Source organism: Schistocerca gregaria, chromosome 1 (assembly GCF_023897955.1).
Source record: "Schistocerca gregaria isolate iqSchGreg1 chromosome 1, iqSchGreg1.2, whole genome shotgun sequence".
Classification (NCBI taxonomy): Eukaryota; Metazoa; Arthropoda; class Insecta; order Orthoptera; family Acrididae; genus Schistocerca; species Schistocerca gregaria.
In genome coordinates, this window is record NC_064920.1 from 668,641,504 (window position 1) to 668,661,630 (window position 20,127).

Consider the following 20,127-nt stretch of genomic DNA (forward strand, 5'->3'; position numbering starts at 1 on the left):
AGTAGCGTACCCACATTTATATTTTCTTTTTCTTTATTAGACCCACTTCTGCATTACCCCCATTTGAGCTATGTATATGTTAACACCATCTTTTGCAATTGTAATAGTAGATGACATCTGCTTCACTTTATTTTGAAGAATTGTCAGTAGTCATGTAGCAGTTGGTTTTCCTTACAATTCTGTTTGCTAAGATCACAGACAATTCTCACGCTTTAATTTACTTCTATAATCAGTATTAAATTATTATCATTAATCATGGCTTTTTGTTTGTAACTTCATTCTTAACATTCTTCTACACCTATGTGATTGTCTTTTGTTTTGTCTTTGTTTTGGTGGTTGTGGGAGTGTCTGCTACTGTTCTCTCTCTCTCTCTCTCTCTCTCTCTCTCTCTCTCTCTCTCTCTCTCTCTCTCTCTGTGTGTGTGTGTGTGTGTGTGTGTGTGTGTGTGTGTGTGTGTGTGTGTGTGTGAGGGGGTGGGGGAGGTAGGTAGTATGTCCTAGCTTCTGTGTGTAAGTTGTTATTCAGTGTGGTAAGGTGGAGGATGTTCTAGGATGGGTACATTGCCAATTTTTTTGTGTGCTTATTTTGTAGCGTATAAAGGCATTGCTAAATATCTACAATATGTGTAATAGTTTAAGTAATGTTTGGTTGCTAATGTTCGTGTGTTTTATTTTTATAAATCCCTTTTGGATGTGGAAGTTTTCTTGTAGCGTTAGGAGACATTTCTTGTCATTGAATCTGGCTATTTTCCTGTCCTCTTTTGTTTTTTCTTTTTTGTAGGCTGGAGATTTTCTTGTCGGACATGTCAGGCACGCGTTCAATGATGAGTACCATATTTCCATGCTCTTGCACACTCTTTGCGCCTTATTCCAAATGTTGTGCTGATCTGAATAAGTATATAGCATCACCTATTCCACTAAGACAGTAAATTCAACTTCAGTGTAACAGTTTCAATGCTCTATACTTAAGAGAGACCAGCAGAACATTTGAAGTAAGGTGTAAAAAACGTAAGAGAACATGGAAATGTGGCAAGAGCCATTCAACATTTACAGAACATCTCTGACAAGAAAACTGCCAGCCAACAAGATAGAAACAGTCATGAAAATAGATTCCGTTGCAAAAAAATCCCATTAGCTTACTACAATAAAACTTCCAAATCCAAAAGGCATTAACTCTTCAATAGAGTCATAAATTATTTTCTGTTCTTCAGTGCTATTTGGCATTGGTAAATATATTTATTTATTATTATGTCAACTGGGCTAACTTTTGGTTTAAATCCTTAATTTTTTTGCTCACTTGTCTGTTTACTACACACAGTCCTTCATTTAATAGCTCTCTAGTTCATAATTCTGCCTTCTGTAGTAATGATAGGAACTGGGATTGCTATGTTTGGATGTGAACTGAGTTGGTGACCCTTCGCTCGCAGTTCCAGGTGGTGCTGGCTTTACTCGTGGAGCTTAAGTTGATCACCAGTAGACACCACTGTAGGGATCCGGATGTGGGGATCCAAAGGTCATCCAGCACATCCCATCGGTTACTGCCTGCATTGTGGTTAACCCCTCACTTGTGGTTGAGTGGGAAGTCACTTGCAGTTGTGGCAGACAGCGAAAGACTTTCCAAGGGGCTAGTCAAAAGGCATCCTCCGTTTGTCTGACAAACAAGTTTTAGGCACTGTCTGTGGCCCTTAAAGATCCTGAACCAGATGCAGTCATTTGTCCTGTTTCAGAGGAAGCTTCTCAGTCTACAAGATCTGGACATTCAAAGAGGGTAGGTTTACTGGTGTTCGGAGCTCCAATGTTAGGCCCATAATAGGGTCTCTTAGGGATATCTACATCTACATCTACATCCATACTCCGCAAGCCACCTGACGATGTGTGGCGGAGAGTACCCTGAGTACCTCTATCGGTTCTCCCTTCTATTCCAGTCTCGTATTGTTCGTGGAAAGAAGGATTGTCGGTATGCTTCCGTGTGGGCTCTAATCTCTCTGATTTTATCCTCATTATCTCTTCGCAAGATATACGTAGGAGGGAGCAATATACTGCTTGACTCTTTGGTGAAGGCATGTTCACGAAACTTTAACAAAAGCCCGTACCGAGCTACTGAGCGTCTCTCCTGCAGAGTCTTCCACTGGAGTTTATCTATCATCTCCGTAACGCTTTCGCGGTTACTAAATCATCCTGAAACGAAGCGCGCTGCTCTCCGTTGGATCTTCTCTATCTCTTCTATGAACCCCATCTGGTGCGGATCTCACACTGCTGAGCAGTATTCAAGCAGTGGGCAAACAAGCATACTGTAACCTACTTCCATTGTTTTCGAATTGCATTTCCTTAGGATTCTTCCAATGAATCTCAGTCTGGCATCTGCTTTACTGACGATCAACTTTATATGATCATTCCATTTTAAATCACTCCTAATGCATACTCCCAGATAATTTATGGAATTAACTGCTTCCATTTGCTGACCTGCTATTTTGTAGGTAAATGATAAGGGATCTATCTTTCTATGTATTCGCAGCACATTACACTCGGCTACATTGAGATTCAATTGTCATTCCCTTCACCATGCGTCAATTCGCTGCAGATCCTCCTGCATTTCAGTACAATTTTCCATTGTTACAACCTCTCGATACACCATAGCATCATCCGCAAAAAGCCTCAGTGAACTTCTGATGTCATCCACGAGGTCATTTATGTATATTGTGAATAGAAACGGTCCTGCGACACTCCCCTATGGCACACCTGAAATCACTCTTACTTCAGAAGACTTCTCTCCATTGAGAATGACATGATGTGTTCTGTTATCTGGGAACTCTTCAATCCAATCACACAATTGGTCTGATAGTCCATGTGCTATTACTTTGTTCATTAAACGACTGTGTGGAACTGTATCGAACGTCTTGCAGAATTCAAGAAACACGGCATCTACCTGTAAACCCATGTCTATGGCCCTCTGAGTCTCGTGGACGAATAGTGCGAGCTGGGTTTCACACGACCGTCTTTTTCGAAACCCATGCTGATTGCTACAGAGTACATTTCTAGTCTCCAGAAAAGTCATTATACTCGAACATAATACGTGTTCCAAAATTCTACAACTGATTGACGTTAGAGATATAGGTCTATAGTTCTGCACATCTGTTCGGTGTCCCTTCTTGAAAATGGGGATGACCTGTGCCCTTTTCCAATCCTTTGGAATGCTACGCTCTTCTAGAGACCTACAGTACACCGCTGCAAGAAGGGGGGCAAGTTCCTTCGCGTACTCTGTGTAAAATCGAACTGGTACCCCATCAGGTCCAGCGGCCTTTCCTCTTTTGAGAGATTTTAATTGTTTCTCTATCCCTCTGTCGTCTATTTTGATGTCTACCATTTTGTCATTTGTGCGACAATCTAGAGAAGGAACTGCAGTGCAGTCTTCCTCTGTGAAACATCTTTGGAAAAAGACATTTTGTATTTTGGCCTTTAGTCTGTCATCCTCTGTTTCAGTACCATTTTGGTCACAGAGTGTCTGGACATTCTGTTTTGATCCACCTACCGCTTTGACATAAGACCAAAATTTCTTAGGATTTTCTGCCAAGTCAGCACATAGAACTTTACTTTCGAATTCATTGAATGCCTCTCACATAGCCGTCCTCACACTACATTTCGCTTCACGTAATTTTTGTTTGTCTGCAAGGTTTTGGCTATGTTTATGTTTGCTGTGAAGTTCTCTTTGCTTTCGCAGCAGTTTTCTAACGCAGTAGTTGCACCACGGTGGCTCTTTTCCATCTCTCATGATCTTGCTTGGCACATACTCATCTATCGCATATTGGCCGATGTTTTTGAACTTTGTCCACTGATCCTCAACACTATCTGTACTTGAGACAAAACTTTTGTATTGAGACGTCAGGTACTCTGTAATCTGCTTTTTGTCACTTTTGCTAAACAGAAAAATCTTGCTACCTTTTTTTAATATCTCTATTTACGGCTGAAATCATCGATGCAGTAACCGCTTTATGATTGTTGATTCCCTGTTCTGCGTTAACTGTTTCAAGGGTCTGTTTGTCACCAGAAGGTCTAATATGTTATCGCCACGAGTCGGTTCTCTGTTTAACTGCTCAAGGTGGTTTTCAGATAAAGCACTTAAAAAAATTTCACTGGCTTCTTTGTCCCTGCCACCCGTTATGAACGTTTGAGTCTCCCAGTCTATATCCGGGAAATTAAAATCTCCACCCACAACTATAACATGGTGGGGAAATCTACTCGAAATATTTTCCAAATTATCCTTTAGGTGCTCAGCCACAACAGCTGCTGAGCCAGGGGGCCTATAGAGACTTCCAATTACCATGTCTGAGCCTGCTTTAACCGTGACCATCACCCAAATTATTTCGCATTTCGGATCTTCGTCAATTTCCTTCGATACTATTGCACTTCTTATCGATATAAACATGCCTCCCCCTTCACTGTCCAGCCTGTCTCTGCGGTATACATTGCAATATGAGTTTAGGATGTCATTACTGTTTATGTCTGGTTTCAGCCAACTTTCTGTCCCTAGTACTATATGGGCGTTGTGACTGTTTATTAATGAGAGCAGTTCTGGTACCTTTCTATAGACATTCCTGCAGTTTACTATTAGCACATTAATATTGTTATTCCCTGTTGCGTTTTGCCTACTCCTACCTTGCCGCGTCTCAGGAGGTGTCATGTCGGGCCTAGGGAGGGATTTCTCTAACCTAAAAAAAAACCATGTACACTCCACACGTACTCCGCTACCCTTGTAGCCGCTTCCGGCGTGTAGTGCACGCCTGACCTATTCAGGGGGATCCTACATTTCTCCACCCGATAACAGAGGTCGAGAAATTTGCACCCCATATCTCTGCAGAATCGTCTGAGCCTCTGGTTTAAGCCTTCCACTCGGCTCCAAACCAGAGGACCGTGCTCGGTTCTGGGAACAATACTACAAATAGTTAGCTTTGATTCCACCCCACGAGCGAGGCTTTCCGCCTTCACCAATTCCGCCAACTGCCTGTAAGAACTGAGGATGACCTCGGAACCCAGACGCCAGGAGTCATTGGTGCACCCTGTGCCAAGCAGAGGAAGAAGTCCAGTTAGCACTCTGTGTGCGTACTAGGAGAGTCATCCCAGATGTGGAACAGGTGCTTCCGTATGCTATAAAAAGCAGAGGGTGCAGCCAGCCAATTGCAAGTGGGTGGCTCATGTTGGTTCTCATAATATCTGTCACTTTGGACCAGAAAAGATCCTATGTTATTTTAGGCACCTATCTGAAGTGGAAACGAGTGCCAGTCGTGCTTGCAAGATTAAGGCGGATCTCACTGTCTGTAGCATCGACAACAGAACCGGCTGTGGACCTTTGGAACACAGCCAAACAGAGGATCTGAATCAGAGGCTCAGACAGTTCTGTTGCCCTGTAGGCTGCAGATTCCTTGATTTGCACCATTGAGTGATGGTGTTTCAAGTTCCGTTTAATATATCAGGAGTCTGTTACACTTGGGAAACTGGTAGTGGGTGACTTTTTAGGTTAGAGGGTCTTAGGGAAGTGCAGGAGGGGCTTGAGTTTCAAATGGTGCAGGACAAACACAGGATAGGGTAGATCTAGCAGTAATTGCTATTGTAGTTTTAAATTGTCATAGCTGTGTTGGGAAATAACTAGTGCTCAAATCGTTGCTGAGATTGAAAGCTGACTGAAGCTGGAGACAAGTTCAACCAAAATTTTTCCGAAGATGCTAATGGTGTTCAGGAAGAATAAATTACATACAGGTGGTAGTGAAGAGTTTATGATGTAGTGAAATAAAGTAGTTTCTACGAGTTAGTAGTGGTAGAGGTTATTCCTTTTACAGAACATTCATGGACATAGCAAACACTGTTGTACAACCAACTGGATCTCTGGTGCTGGCAGTGTAAATTCCAGAGAGTCTGATGATGCTTTTGTAATACTATAGAACAAAACTAGTCAGTAAATCATACTTATTGTGACTTGTGGCAGTCCTGAAAAACTTAGGTACCCCACTCATACAATTACAGTTGGTGGTGAATACCATCTACCTCAGATATGTCGCCAAATGTTCGTGTTTAAAGTCCATGAAACACAAAAGTCATCAAAAAATTGTGGACCTCTTAGCAACAATAGTACACAGAACATGTCAGGAGACCGTGACAGCAGCAACAAAAAAAGTATGCAAAATTTAAAAGAACACAAAATGTTGATGATTGGCCATGTTATATTGGAGTTTAAAAGTAAGTGTGGACTTGAATGTGAGATGCTTTTAATAGTTCCCACAATTAAACTCTGTCTCAAACTGTGGCAGAAAATCCGAGTCTGGTCGTATGTAATTTACACGGTCGGCAAGACACAGTAAGCACCTTCATTACCTGATAGCAGTGTTACAGATGACAGTGGCACTAAAGTGAGGTTTTGGAAATTGCTACATCAAGGAAGATGAAGTAAATTTTCCAGATTTTGAATCTAGAACAGCTGATAATAAGAGCAACTTAGAAGTAGATACCCTTGGGGTACTGAAGCACCTTAAAGCACTTAATAAAAGCAGTCCTCCAGTCCAGATTGTATACCAGTTAGGTTCCTTTCAGAGTATGCTGATACAGTAGCTCTGTATTTAGCAATCATATACAACTCCTTGCTCAACAAAAGATCTGTACCTAGAGAATGGAACGGAAACTTATACAGATCACACCAATACTCAAGAAAGGAAATAGGAGTAGTCTGCTGAAGTACAGACCCATATCACTGACATAGATTTGCAATAGGATTTTGGACACATACTGTGTTTGAACATTGACATACACTGCGTTCGAACATTAAGAATTACCTCAAATAAAACAATCTGTTAACACATGACACAGATTCAGAAAATATCGTTCTTGCAAAACACAACTAGCTCTTTATTCATACGAAGTAATGAGTGCAATTCACAGGGGATCTCAAATTGATTCCATATTTCTGTATTTCCAGGAGGCTTTTGATGCGATACAATACCATGCAATCAATCAGATTTCATGAATATGGAGTATCATCTCAGTTGTTCAACTGCATTCATGACTTCCTGTGAACAACGTTACAATTCATAATAATTGGTGGAAAGCCATCAAGTAAAATAAAAGTGATATCTATGTAAACAATGTAGGAGACATCTGAGCAGCCCTCTTAGATTGTCTGCAGGTGATGCTGTCATCAGTAGTGTAGTAAAGTCATCAGGAGATCAAAATCTTTTGCAAAATGATTTACACAAGATATGTGCATGGTACAAAAAATCTCAATTGACTAAATAATGAGAAGTGAGAGATAATCGACATGAGTACGAAAAGAAATCCTTTAAATTTCGGTTGCATGATGAATCACACAAATCTTGGTTGCGTCATAAATACTTAGGGATTACAATTATGAATTACTTAAATTTGAACAATGACATAGATAATTGTGTTGAGAAAATGAACCAAAGGCTGCATTTTAATGGCAGAACATTCACAAAATGCTACAGGTCTACTAAAAAGACAGCATACTGCATGCTTGTCTAGCCTCTTCTGGAGTGCTGCTAAGTATTATGGGATCCAAATCATGTAGGATTGACATATTGCATTGAAAGAATACAAATAAGGGCAACTTGTTTGAAATTTTCATAAAATAGGGAAAAGTGTCTCTTGGGTATGATACACGATTTAAGGCTTTTTCGTTGCAGTGAAATCTTTTCATGAAATTTCAATCTTCATCTCTCTGGTACGAAGGCGAAAATATTTTGATGGTGCCCACCTACAGAGTGAAAAATCAGAGAAATCAGAGCTTGCACTGGAAAGATTAAATTGTTCATTTTACCAACAATGTGTTAGAGAGTGGAACAGTGGAGAAAAAGGCTGAAGGTGGCTCGATGAACCATCTGCCAGGCACGTAATTGTGAATTGCAGAGTAGTCATGTGAATATAAATATCAATGCCAAGGTTTGCATACAACTTAGTCTTTCTGGCCAGGTGCATGGCAGGTTCAAAAGACTTGCTGAGAGGAATGGAAAGGATACTTAGCATGGATACAGCTTAAGGATAGGCAGAACAAAGACAAAAATGATAAAGATCAGTAAAAAGGGGAATGATGACTTGCTTAACATTAAAATTGAGAATGATGCAGTAGTGGAAGAAATGAAAGAATTGTCCCACCTAAGAATCAGGCTTACACAGGTGGCTGAAACACTGCAGGTATCAGAAGTAGACTGGCACAGGCAATGAAAACTTTGAATAAAATCTTTTTGGTTTTCAAAGCACATCATTTTGAACACAATACTTCAGCTTTCATGGAGAAGAAATAAAAATGAGGATATAAGATGAACATCAACAAAAGCAAAACGAGGATAATGGAATGTAGTTGAATTTAATCGGGTGATGCTGTGGGAATTAAATTAGGAAATGAGATGCTTAAAGTAGTAAATGAGTTTTGCCATTTGGGGAGCAAAATAACTCATGATGGTCAAAGTAGAGAGGATATAAAATGTAGACTGGCAATGGCAAGGAAAATGTTTCTGAAGAAGAGAAATTTGTTAACATCGAGTATAGATTTAAATGTCAGGAAGTCGTTTCTGAAAATATTTGTATGGAGTGCAGCCATGTATGGAAGTGAAACGTGTACAATAAATAGTTTAGACAAGAAGAGAATAGAAGCTTTCAGAATGTGATGCTACAGAAGAATTATGAAGATTAGATGGGTAGATCACATAACTAATGAGGAGGTATTGAATAGAATTGGAGAGAAGAGAAATTTGTGGCACAGCTTGACTAGAAGAAGGGATCAGTTGGGAGGGCATATTCTGAGGCATCAAGGGATCACCAATTTAGTATTGGAGAGCAGCGTGGTGGGTAAAAATCGTAGAGGGAGACCAAGAGATGAATACACTAAGCAGATTCAGAAGGATGTAGGTTGCATTAGGTACTGGAAGATGAAGAAGCTTACACAGGATAGAGTAGCATGGAGAACTGCAGTCTCTGGACTGAAGACCGCAACAACAACAACAACAATAACAACTTCAGCTTTCATGAGATGTCTTTCCCATCCCTATCATGAGTAAAGCTACTAATTTCCAGGTTCAGCATGGTGCTCCGCATGAATAGATAGTTCAGCAACATCTGAAACTTCCAGAGGAGAGCTGGAATAATGCATGTGCAGGAAGAGTAGGTTTGCAACTTTCTGGCAGCTTCAGCACACTGGAGAGCTGAATAACATCAGGTGGTGCAAGATGCCAGTACTACATCTGAAATGGCTGATCTTGGTTTACAATGTATGCATTATTTCAGATTTCCTCTGGCAGTTTGTCGGTGCTGCTGTCTGACCTATATAAATGGAAAACCATGCCAACCCTGGCTGTCAGTAGCTCTGATCCTGATGAAGATGATGTAGGATACAGCTGTCTAAAGCTCAGGTTCTCTTCAAATTGATGCCACTTGCAAACCTAGATTATTAAAATTTTTGTATTTTGGAAGATCATGGTTGTAATAGTTGGGTAGACATAGAAGATTAACAAAACTATCCTCACTCCGGATACACGAGCTGCTGCATTACCAACCAATGAGCAGTCCTCATTGTCACTTGGTTGCAGATTATAGGCAACATAGATAGATTCCAAACAAAAAAATTATGTTAGGAAGAAAAATAAGAGCAAATCTAAAAGTCAGTATGGCAATGAAACTTACATGGCAAAGTACTAGAAATTTAAAAAAATACATTTAATCCAATCAATTGAATAAAAATAATAATCAACTCTTTTGATTAGATTTAGAAATTAAAAACTAAGAATGAAAAAAATTCACTATATTTGACAAGATTTGACTCTACACCCTTCTACATGTCAGGATTGTATTCTAACCATTGAACTATGCCACAACACTTGGCTAAATGGGTATATTTATAACTGTGGTGAACCAGTCGCAATGATGAATTGCAGCTTTCAAAAATTTGGCTTCACGCAATTTCATACAAAGCTTATCTAATGTAAGCCGATCTCTAGGATTATGATAATTGTATATGTGACACTGAATCACGCCTTGGAAATCTCCAGTAGTGTTTAGTTAGTGCTGCCTATGAAATCTGTGTATTTCTTTCGCATCATTTTGTGTGTGTTTGGGGGGAGGGGGGGGGGGGGTTGGTGTAGATATCATGTGTGGTGAAATTTGAAATAACAGTGCCAGACCCATTATTCGGGATCCAAACACACCAAGAAAGCTGGAGAAGAAATTGGAATTGAACTGACCAATTGTAGTGGCGGTTTAGCAACTGTGAATGATGTTGGTTGGAGGAACTCAACTCCAACATGTGAAGTGTGAACCATCAAGTAATTTTAATTGTACTATAGTCAAAACAGCTGTATGAATGCTTGACAGTGACTGTCATATAGATACTTGATTAAGAAAACAGCTAAGTAATCTGTCATCATCATCCTGGACAGTTCCCAGCCTCTGGCCGGGTCTGTATGGAATATAGGCCTCTCTATTGTCTTCTATCTTGCCACCATCTCTCCGCCTTCACCTTGGTCCAGTCTTCTCCTTTCTTCTGGACACATTCATCTACTCCTTTTAGCCATCTGTCTCTCGGTCTTCCTGTTGGTCTCTTTCCTTCCAGTTTCACCTTGTGTATCCTCCTGGGTATCCTTTTCTCCTCCATTCTCTTAACGTGTCCATACCAGCTAAGTAATCTGTACAGAATATTTTTATAATTATAATCATTGTCGTCATTATATGTGCAAGTAGCCCTTTACTTTTTGTGCAGTGGTCTCTCTTATTAATGTGATTGTCATAGTAAATGAAGTCAGATGAAGTCTGTGTAGGAAATCAGGAAATTGATAGCAGCAAAAGTCATCACTGTATTATGAGACAAAACCTTGAATTTATGCCTCTCCTTATCCCCCTCCCAAACTCAGATGGTAAGTGGTTGCTGCTGTCATGTTTTGCATATATATGTTTAAAATGGCTACTTTGTTTTTGACATTATAAACACTTAATACCTCTACAATGGTCACAAAAATGCAAGTGGTTTGTATTCGATGCCAAAACAACAATCTTAGTTTGACACATGCTAAGAGTGTCATGTACATTGTAGAATTCCAGGATTCATTAAAGAAATTTATTTTCTGGATAAGGTACCATACTGATTTACAAGACTTGTATTAATGTACTTTGTGAAAGAAGGCTTATTGCATTATTTGGATGCACTAAAAAAATAGAAATTCTTGATTTCCAGGAAAGCAAAAGATGAAATGTTGGAGCTATGTAAGCAAATGGTGAATTATATCAAATACTCCGAATTCAAGAAGTTGGAGATGTAAGTAATATTTTGCTAAATTGTATTATTTCATCCTGTTAAGTGTTCATTTCAGTTGGGGTTTTTGGTCTAATGATGAGACCCTCTAGCAATCAGTTGTAATTTTTTTTGTATTTAGTCATCCAAAGCAGTTAAATACAACTCTCAAAAATTCTTGAAAAAATTGACTTTGAAGTTGAAAGTTTAATTCATTGCATTTAAGACATTTTTACCTACATGCCATGTGGCACAGTTGATAGCGTTTGATTGAGATTCGAACCAACAATCCATTGATTATCCCATTACCAATCTGCACGTCCTCAGAAAACTTCAGATTTGATTTTCTCAAGGACTTTTGAGAGTTGCATTGAACTGCTTTGGCTGACCGATATTTCAGTTCTGAGATTCATATACTACAAACATAAAAAATTACAAAAATCCATTTGCCAAGTGGTCTCCATGCACATTCAATACTTTATGGCCACAACTGATCAATGAAATTTATTAATTATTTGTTGCAGTAGAATTTCACTATGCAATTTGGACTGGGTTCCATTTTTCCAGTAAAATTAAAAACTTGTTGGCATCAGTGTTAAACATAAAATGCCAGTGTAAAATTATTGTAAACCATTGTTCAGGCTTGTGTGTTTCATGTTGATGACTACATTTTGAAACCATGCAGCCACATTGCCTGTGAAAAGCAAATTCATATGTGTAGGATACCTGATATTAAGTGAAAGGATGGACCTGTAAGCTGCACATCATGGCTTTAATATCATTTTTATCATTAGTACTGCATTTTGTTACTGCTGAAGTGAAATACAAAAAAGTACAGAATTACTTATGTGTGCATTTGGTTTTATCATCTATGCAACATATAAAAGATCGTTCTTCCCACAGTGCTTGTATGATTGCAGAATGAACTAATAAGTTGATTAAGACATAATGATATTTCGCAGTGTAGAACATTAATGCCAAATAGATTATAGGTAATATCAAATTAATTGATAAGTCTATCAAGAAGTGTGTTTAGTCAGTGACTAGGACATACTTAACTGCACACCATTAAACAGAAAATAAGTGTAACTGGTGACTATCAGTGGGCAGAAGGTGTATGAAATGTAAGGAAAGAGAACATATGTTGTTTCATGAAAAATTTGCTTTCAATATCCTTGCAAGCAGTGACTTAGAAATGGGCACAGTTCTACTGCCACCAGACAGCAACATTATTATGGAGATCATAGGTAATATTTGTAGGTCATGGTGATCAGCCATGACATCTCATGCTAGTAGGGACTGCTGCAATTGACGTCAGTGGCTGGAACCTCTGTCCCTCTACACCCCATAAAGTTAGCAGCACAATGAAGCATAGGCAGTTGACGTGTATTTGCTGGAATCCTTTAGGAATGATTATTAAAAGTTTTGCCAATACACGCATGCTATTGCTTTGCTTTAATTGCTTTCAGATTGTTATTTGCATTTTTACATCTACATCCGTACTCTGCAACCCTCTATGAAATGCACTGCAGAGGGTTCACCCATATTGTACCAGTTATTAGGGCTTCTTCCCATTCCATTCTGTATGAAGCATGGGATGAATGACTGCTTGAATACCCCTGTGTATTCTGTAAATAATATAATCATGTCTTCACAATACCTACAATATCTAGAGGCTTGTAGTACATTTCTTAAGTCAGCTTTTGAAGTTCTGGAAACTTTGCAGGTAGGCTTTCTGGGAATAGTTTGCATCAGTCATGAAATATTTGCTAGTTCTGTCTCTTCTGGACTTCTGACACACTCACCTATGGGTCATATAAATCTAGGAACATTTCTGCTGCCCTTCTGTGTAAATGTTTAATATCCCCTGTTATCCCTGTTTGGTTTAGGTCCCACACTCTTGAGCTATATTCTACGACACAGGTCATGCAAGTGACTTGTAAGCAGTCTACTTTGTAGACTGATTGCATTTCTGTAGTATTCTACCAATAAACCGAAGTCTGCCACTTGCTTTACCTATGACTGACTTATGTGATTGTCTCATTTTGTATATCTACAAAGTCTTACACCCAAGTATTTGCATGAGTTTATCAGTTTCAACTGTAATCATTAATACTGTAGTCATAGGATACTACATTTCTTTTTCATTTTGTGAAGTGCAAAATTTTATGTTTCTGAACATTTAAATCAAGTTGCTCATCTTGACATCACATTGAAGTCTTACCTAGATCTGACTGAGTATTTGTGCACTTTTTTTTTTTTTTTTACAGTACTTCATTATAGATAACTGCAGCGTCTGCAAAAAGTCTGAGGGTACTATTTTCGTTCTGTTAGTCAGTTGGTTGGCAAGCTGTTTTGTTATTTTGCCCATCACAACTAATTGCCAAAAATTATACTTTTTCTTAGCAATACCCAGTGCATTTCCATCAGACATTTTGTATGGTGTCAGTGGTGTTGGCTGCAGTTACACTGCCCTTGCTAAATGTAATCTCAGCAATTGTTACTTGTCTTACAAGCTCAATGACCTTGTCTTAATTACACTATAATTCAGGCTGCTTATGGGAAACCAACTGGGTGGCATCTTCAATAATGCCTGCATTTTGATAGGTGAAGGTGCAAATGGAATGAAATATCGGTAGTTGTTAAAGATGCCACCCAGCTGCATTCTCTTAAGATTTCTGAACATTTTATATGCCAGAAGAAATTCCAATCTCACGTGACACAATAGTTTCATGTAATAAAAATAAAATATAAATTGGAAACGGATTGTTTATTAATTTGTGTTATGAGCTGTCAAGAATACAAGATGGGGGTAAAAGTAAGTATGAGAGTGCTGATTGAGGGATTGGGTGAGTGAAATTGTTGACAGTGAATTCAAGCAAGATTTAATATCTGCATAAGATTTTGTATTATCTGCCTAATATATCTTAGAATTATGTTTTTAACCAAGAGTTCACATTCAGTTCAAGAATTTGTGCAGTAAAATGTTCTCTTTGTTTCACTCAATTGATTTTCAATGATTCTATCTACATTTACATTTATACTCAGCAAGCCACCCAACGGTATGTGTCGGAGGGCACTTTACGTGCCACTGTCATTACCTCCCTTTCCTGTTCCAGTCGCGTATGGTTCACGAGAAGAGTGACTGCCGGAAAGCCTCCCTGCGCGCTCGAATCTCTCTAATTTTACATTCATGATCTCCTCAGGAGGTGTAAGTAGGGGGAAGCAATATGTTTGATACCTCATCCAGAAACGTACCCTCTCGAAACCTGGACAGCAAGCTACACCGCGATGCAGAGCGCCTCTCTTGCAGAGTCTGCCACTTGAGTTTGCTAAACATCTCCGTAACGCTATCACTCTTACCAAATAACCCTGTGACAAAATGCGCCGCTCTTCTTTGGATCTTCTCTATCTCCTCCATCAACCTGATCTGGTACAGATCCCACACTGATGAGCAATATTCAAGTATAGGTCGAACGAGTGTTTTTTTTAAGCCACCTCCTTTGTTGATGGACTACATTTTCTAAGGACTCTCCCAATGATTCACAACCTGATACCCGCCTTACCAACAATTAATTTTATATGATCATTCCACTTCAAATTGTCCCGCACGCATACTCCCAGATATTTTACAGAAGTAACTCCTACCAGTGTTTGTTCCACTATAATATAATCATACAATAAAGGATCCTTCTTTCTATGTATTAGCAATATCTTACATTTCTCTATGTTAAGGGTCAGTTGCCACTCGCTGCACCAAGTGCCTATCCGCTGCAGATCTTCCTGCATTTCGCTGCAATTTTCTAATGCTGCAACTTCTCTGTATCTACAGCATCATCCGCGAAAAGCCACATGGAAATTCCGACACTATCTACTCGGTCATTTATATATTTTGTGAAAAGCAAAGGTCCCATAACACTCCCCTGTGACACGCCAGAGGTTACTTTAACGTCTGTAGATGTCTCTCCATTGAGAACAACATGCTGTGTTCTGTTTGCTAAAAACTCTTCAATCCAGCCCCACAGCTGGTCTGATATTCCGTAGGCTCTTACTTTGTTTATCATTCGACAGTGTGGAACTGTATCGAACGCCTTCTGAAAGTCAGGGAAAATGGCATCTACCTGGGAGCCTGTATCTAAAATTTTCTGGGTCTCATGAACAAATAAAGCGAGTTGGGTCTCACACGATCGCTGTTTCCGGAATCCATGTTGATTCCTACAGTGCAGATTCTGGGTTTCCAGAAAAGACATGATACACGAGCAATAAACATGTTCTAAAATTCTACAACAGATAGACATCAGAGATATAGGTCTATAGTTTTGCGTATCTGCTCAACGACCCTTCTTGAAGACTGGGACTACCTATGCTCTTTTCCAGTCATTTGGAACCTTCCATTCCTCTAGAGACTTGCGGTATATGGCTATTAGAAGGGGGGCAAGTTCTTACTCGTACTCTGTGTAGAATCAAATTGGTATCCCATCAGGTCCAGTGGACTGTCCTCTGTTGAGTGACTGAAGTTGCTTTTCCATGTCAGCCATTTTTTCGTTTGTGCGAGGATTTAGAAAAGGAACTGCAGTGTGGTCTTCCTGTGTGAAACATCTTTGGAAAAAGGTGTTTAGTATTTCAGCTTTACACGTGTCATCCTCTGTTTCAATGCCATCATCATCCCGGAGCCATTTACTGAACGTAAGACGAGAACCTCCTAGAATTTTCTGTCAAGTCTGTACATAGAATTTTACTTTTGAATTTAGTTTCTTTCCATTATAACTTTGCTTGTCATTCCCTTTTATTTAAATATTTGTGTTTTTTTTCTTTTCTTCCCTTTATAGCATTACTCATTTCTTGCAAATAATTTTTTAATCTTTAAAAATTATTAATACTTCGGTCTCTCTTCTTTATTGATTATAGTAAAATATTGCACCACTGTAGTTGTCTTTCAAGTGTCCGTTACCTCACTTAATAAAAATTTTAGTGACAAACAAAAGTGTTTTCAAAAACTCAAACCCTAAGTTCACCGATTTTAATGAATAGGTCCATATTAAAATATAGCAAGAGTCATTATTCTATCTCATCTAGTTGTTTATCATTCTGATGTGAATCATTATTTATTACAGTTATAAGACAAAATTTTTGGAAACAAAGGAACTGATAGAAATAGTCGACAAAAGTAGATGTTTGAAAACAGGTGACAATCAGAATGGTGTGGAAAGTTTGAGAAAGCTGGACCAAAACCTTACATCAGTTGAAGAATGTGAAAATAAGCTGAAGGTCAGTAAGAAAATATTGTTATATAGATGTGTATCATATTCAATGCTACAAACACAAAAATAGATAGTTGCTTCATTACAGTGAGTTTTCTGCTCTGTAAATTACTGGTGATTCTGAATTGCTTTTTATTTTGTGTGGAAGCAGGTGTAACAAATACGAAACATTATTAGTATTTCAAGTACCTAATTCTAAGCACCCAAAAATGGTAATAAATGTAAAAGCTCTACAGCTTTTATCCATCATGGGTGTGGGACACTGTAACTGTGATGAATAAAGTTTTTAGAAATAACTGCATTTATTAGTATTTCAGGTACCTAATTCTAAGCACCCAAACTGGCAATAAATGTAAAAGCTCTAAACGTTTTATCCATTATGGTTGTGGAACACTGCAACTGTGATGAATAAAGTTTTTGAAATAACTGCAACCAATAACATTTTATGATAGTCGAAGTTTTATTATATCATGGCTGGTTTCAGGTGTCCTAGCTAATAACTCTAAGTAATGGGTTCAGATTGGTCGTGTGATCTAAGTAATTTCTACAAAATATCCTCCAAAATACTACATTTAATCACAAAAAATTATGTACCACAATGAATCACTAGGCATAATAAAAATTGAACCATCAACAAAGGTGAGTGTTTGCAGTTATTTGTGAAAACCTTTAAAAGCTATCACGTGAGGAAATGGAAAATTGTAGAGTTTACACTAATTTGTGGATTTCTCTCTGATAATAAGCAGATAGCTCAGAAATAATAGAGTCACACTGTTAATTTTTTTTAAGTAAATCAACTGGTGTATCACGGCTGTGCAAAAGTGATGACATCAGTGCCTAATGTAACATTACAATTTGTAATTTCTTTATTGTTTTCTTTTATTTATGGTTTTTGGAAGGAGCTTGTGCAAAATATGAAGACACACAAACATGAACCAAAATTTCCTCCTAAAATTTATTATTGTAGTTACGGCTTTTACATTGAAATTCATTTTTACAATCTGTTTTTGTTTCAATGCCTTCTAAATGGCTGCACATAATTTTCATTGTGTGCCACATTTATCTTGTTATAGGGACAGGAACTGTGATATTGATTTCAGCTCTAAATGCCTGACCAGACAGAATGAGGTCTGGTGGCATGGCTCAGGTCATGGCAGATGCCTGTGGCGTGCAGCAGCATGGTATGCCAAAAGCAGCAGGCTTTGTGGAGAGAGGGTAGAGCAACTAGGTGCAGTCAGGAGATTAGACATAGAGCAGCACACTATGAAAACAGCTGGATTTTCATTACCAGCTTCCATTTGTAGCACTGTATGAGGGATGTTCCTCCTGTCACTGCTGCCTCAGCAGTCAACATGAAAATCACAGCAGATAAATGGGCCAGCAGGCACATCCACAAGCCGCAATGGCAAATCTGTAGTATCAGACAATTGGATGCAGGCCACAGTGGCAGACTGGTGGCCACTGTGTCAAAGCACCATTTGCACAACAGGAGAATGCAATAACGAGTATTTCAGTGACGCAACTTGGCCGCCGCAGCTCAGAGCCACATTACCAGGCTGGGTCCTGTCTGGCCAGGCCTTAAATGATTTTTAAAATATTTTTGACATTGTCTGCAGTATTCATTTCTTGAGAGATCAAAGAATCTGAAAATTGTTTTCATTTTGTGGAATTGCTCAAAGTACCAAAGATCTTTTGCTTCAGTTGCTGGTAAATGTTTTGTAGCCTATATTAATAGAGAAATTTAAAGTTTTGATATTTTATTGAATGGTTATGATACATTTTTGCTATTCAGGGTCAATAATATAAGCTTAATAGTTTAAGTATACTTATCAACAATAATTGCAACATCATGATTTTCTTTTAAAATTGTTTATCCATGCTTTTCTTCACCATGTTTTCATTGGGTGATATTGTTACCTTTTTAAAATGCCATGCTTTTAAACTGTTTCAAATGGCTATTAAGGTCTTTTTTAAATCAACCGAATTGCATCCTACCAGTACCATATTTCTTTCCTTAGATATTGCCCTCCCTTGCCCATCCCTCTTCTCACCAAACATTATTTCCCTTTTGAAGATAAAATTGTATCAAGAAACCGGCATTAAATAAGCTAGTTTCAGTTATGTTGAAGACACCTTCACATCATATTGTATAAGTTTTGAAAGCAGTGTAGACTGTAACTCGCCTGTAATCATATTTGGTTAAACTTGCTGAGTCGCACATAGACACAACAAAAAGACTGTCACAATATAAGCGTTTGGCTGTCATGGTCTTTGTCGAAAATAGATGACAGACACGCACACACACACACACACACACACACACACACACACACACACGACTACAGCGTCTGGCAGCTTAAGCTACACTGCAAGTAACAGTAGCAGTGCAGTATGGGAGTGGCAAATGGGTGGGGGTTGAGGAGGAGGCTGGGGCAGGAAAGGGGAGGGATCGCAGGGTAGGGGTGGAGGACAGTGAAGTGCTGCTAGGGAGCGCGCATGACAATGTGGGGAGGGGGTAGAGCAACTAGGTCCAGTCAGGATATTAGATGTAGGGTAGGGCAGAGAATAACCTGTGGTCTAGGGGTAGCATCTTTGATTCATAACCAATACGTCTTCGGTCCCGGGTTCGATCCCCGCCACTGCCTAAATTTTGATAAATAATCAGCATTGGTGGCCGAAGACTTCCGGCATAAGAAGTCAGCCTCATTCTGCCAACGGCCTTGTGAAAGAGTGGCGGAGGAGCGGATAGAGGCTCAGGGCACTCTCTTGTCCTAGGGGTGGGAAATTGCCCCTAAAGGCGGAAGAATCAGCAATGATCAACGACATGAGGATGCAGAAGGCAATGGAAACCACTGCATTAAAGACACGTAACGTGTATCCACAGGACATGTGGCCTGTAGTTGAAGAAGTGTCATGATGATCTCTCCATTGGCAAAAGATTCCGGAATAGTCCCCCATTCGGATCTCCGGGAGGGGACTGCCAAGGTGGAGGTTACCATGAGAAAAAGATTGAATAATCAACGAAAGGATAATGTTCTACGAGTCGGGGCGTGGAATGTCAGAAACTTGAACGTGGTAGGGAAGCTAGAAAATCTGAAAAGGGGAATGCAAAGGCTCAATCTAGATATAGTAGGGGTCAGTGAAGTGAAGTGGAAGGAAGCCAAGGATTTCTGGTCAAATGAGTATCGGGTAATATCAACAGCAGCAGAAAATGGTATAACAGGTGTAGGATTCGTTATGAATAGGAAGGTAGGGCAGAGGGTGTGTTACTGTGAACAGTTCAGTGACCGGGTTGTTCTAATCAGAATAGACAGCAGACCAACACCGACAACGCTAGTTCAAGTATACATGCCGACGTCGCAAGCTGAAGGTGAAAAGATAGAGAAAGTGTATGAGGATATTGAAATGGTAATGCAGTATGTAAAGGGGGACGAAAATTTAATAGTCATGGGCGACTGGAATGCAGTTGTAGGGGAAGGAGTAGAAGAAAAGGCTACAGGAGAATATGGGCTTGGGGCAAGGAATGAAAGAGGAGAAAGACTAATTGAGTTCTGTAACAAGTTTCAGCTAGTAATAGCGAATACCCTGT

General features: G+C 39.2%; 1 protein-coding gene across 9 annotated transcripts in view; it reads left to right on the plus strand.

Moving 5' to 3' along the window:
* The window catches only part of LOC126362397 (uncharacterized), a 335,074-nt gene that overhangs the window by 223,417 nt on the left and 91,530 nt on the right, over positions 1-20,127 (plus strand). For all 9 annotated transcript variants that reach the window (XM_050007876.1, XM_050007883.1, XM_050007882.1 and 6 more), the window contains 2 exons: positions 11,221-11,301; positions 16,392-16,545. In XM_050007876.1, the coding sequence (XP_049863833.1) occupies positions 11,221-11,301; positions 16,392-16,545 (235 nt within the window). The remainder of the gene's footprint in view (positions 1-11,220; positions 11,302-16,391; positions 16,546-20,127) is intronic.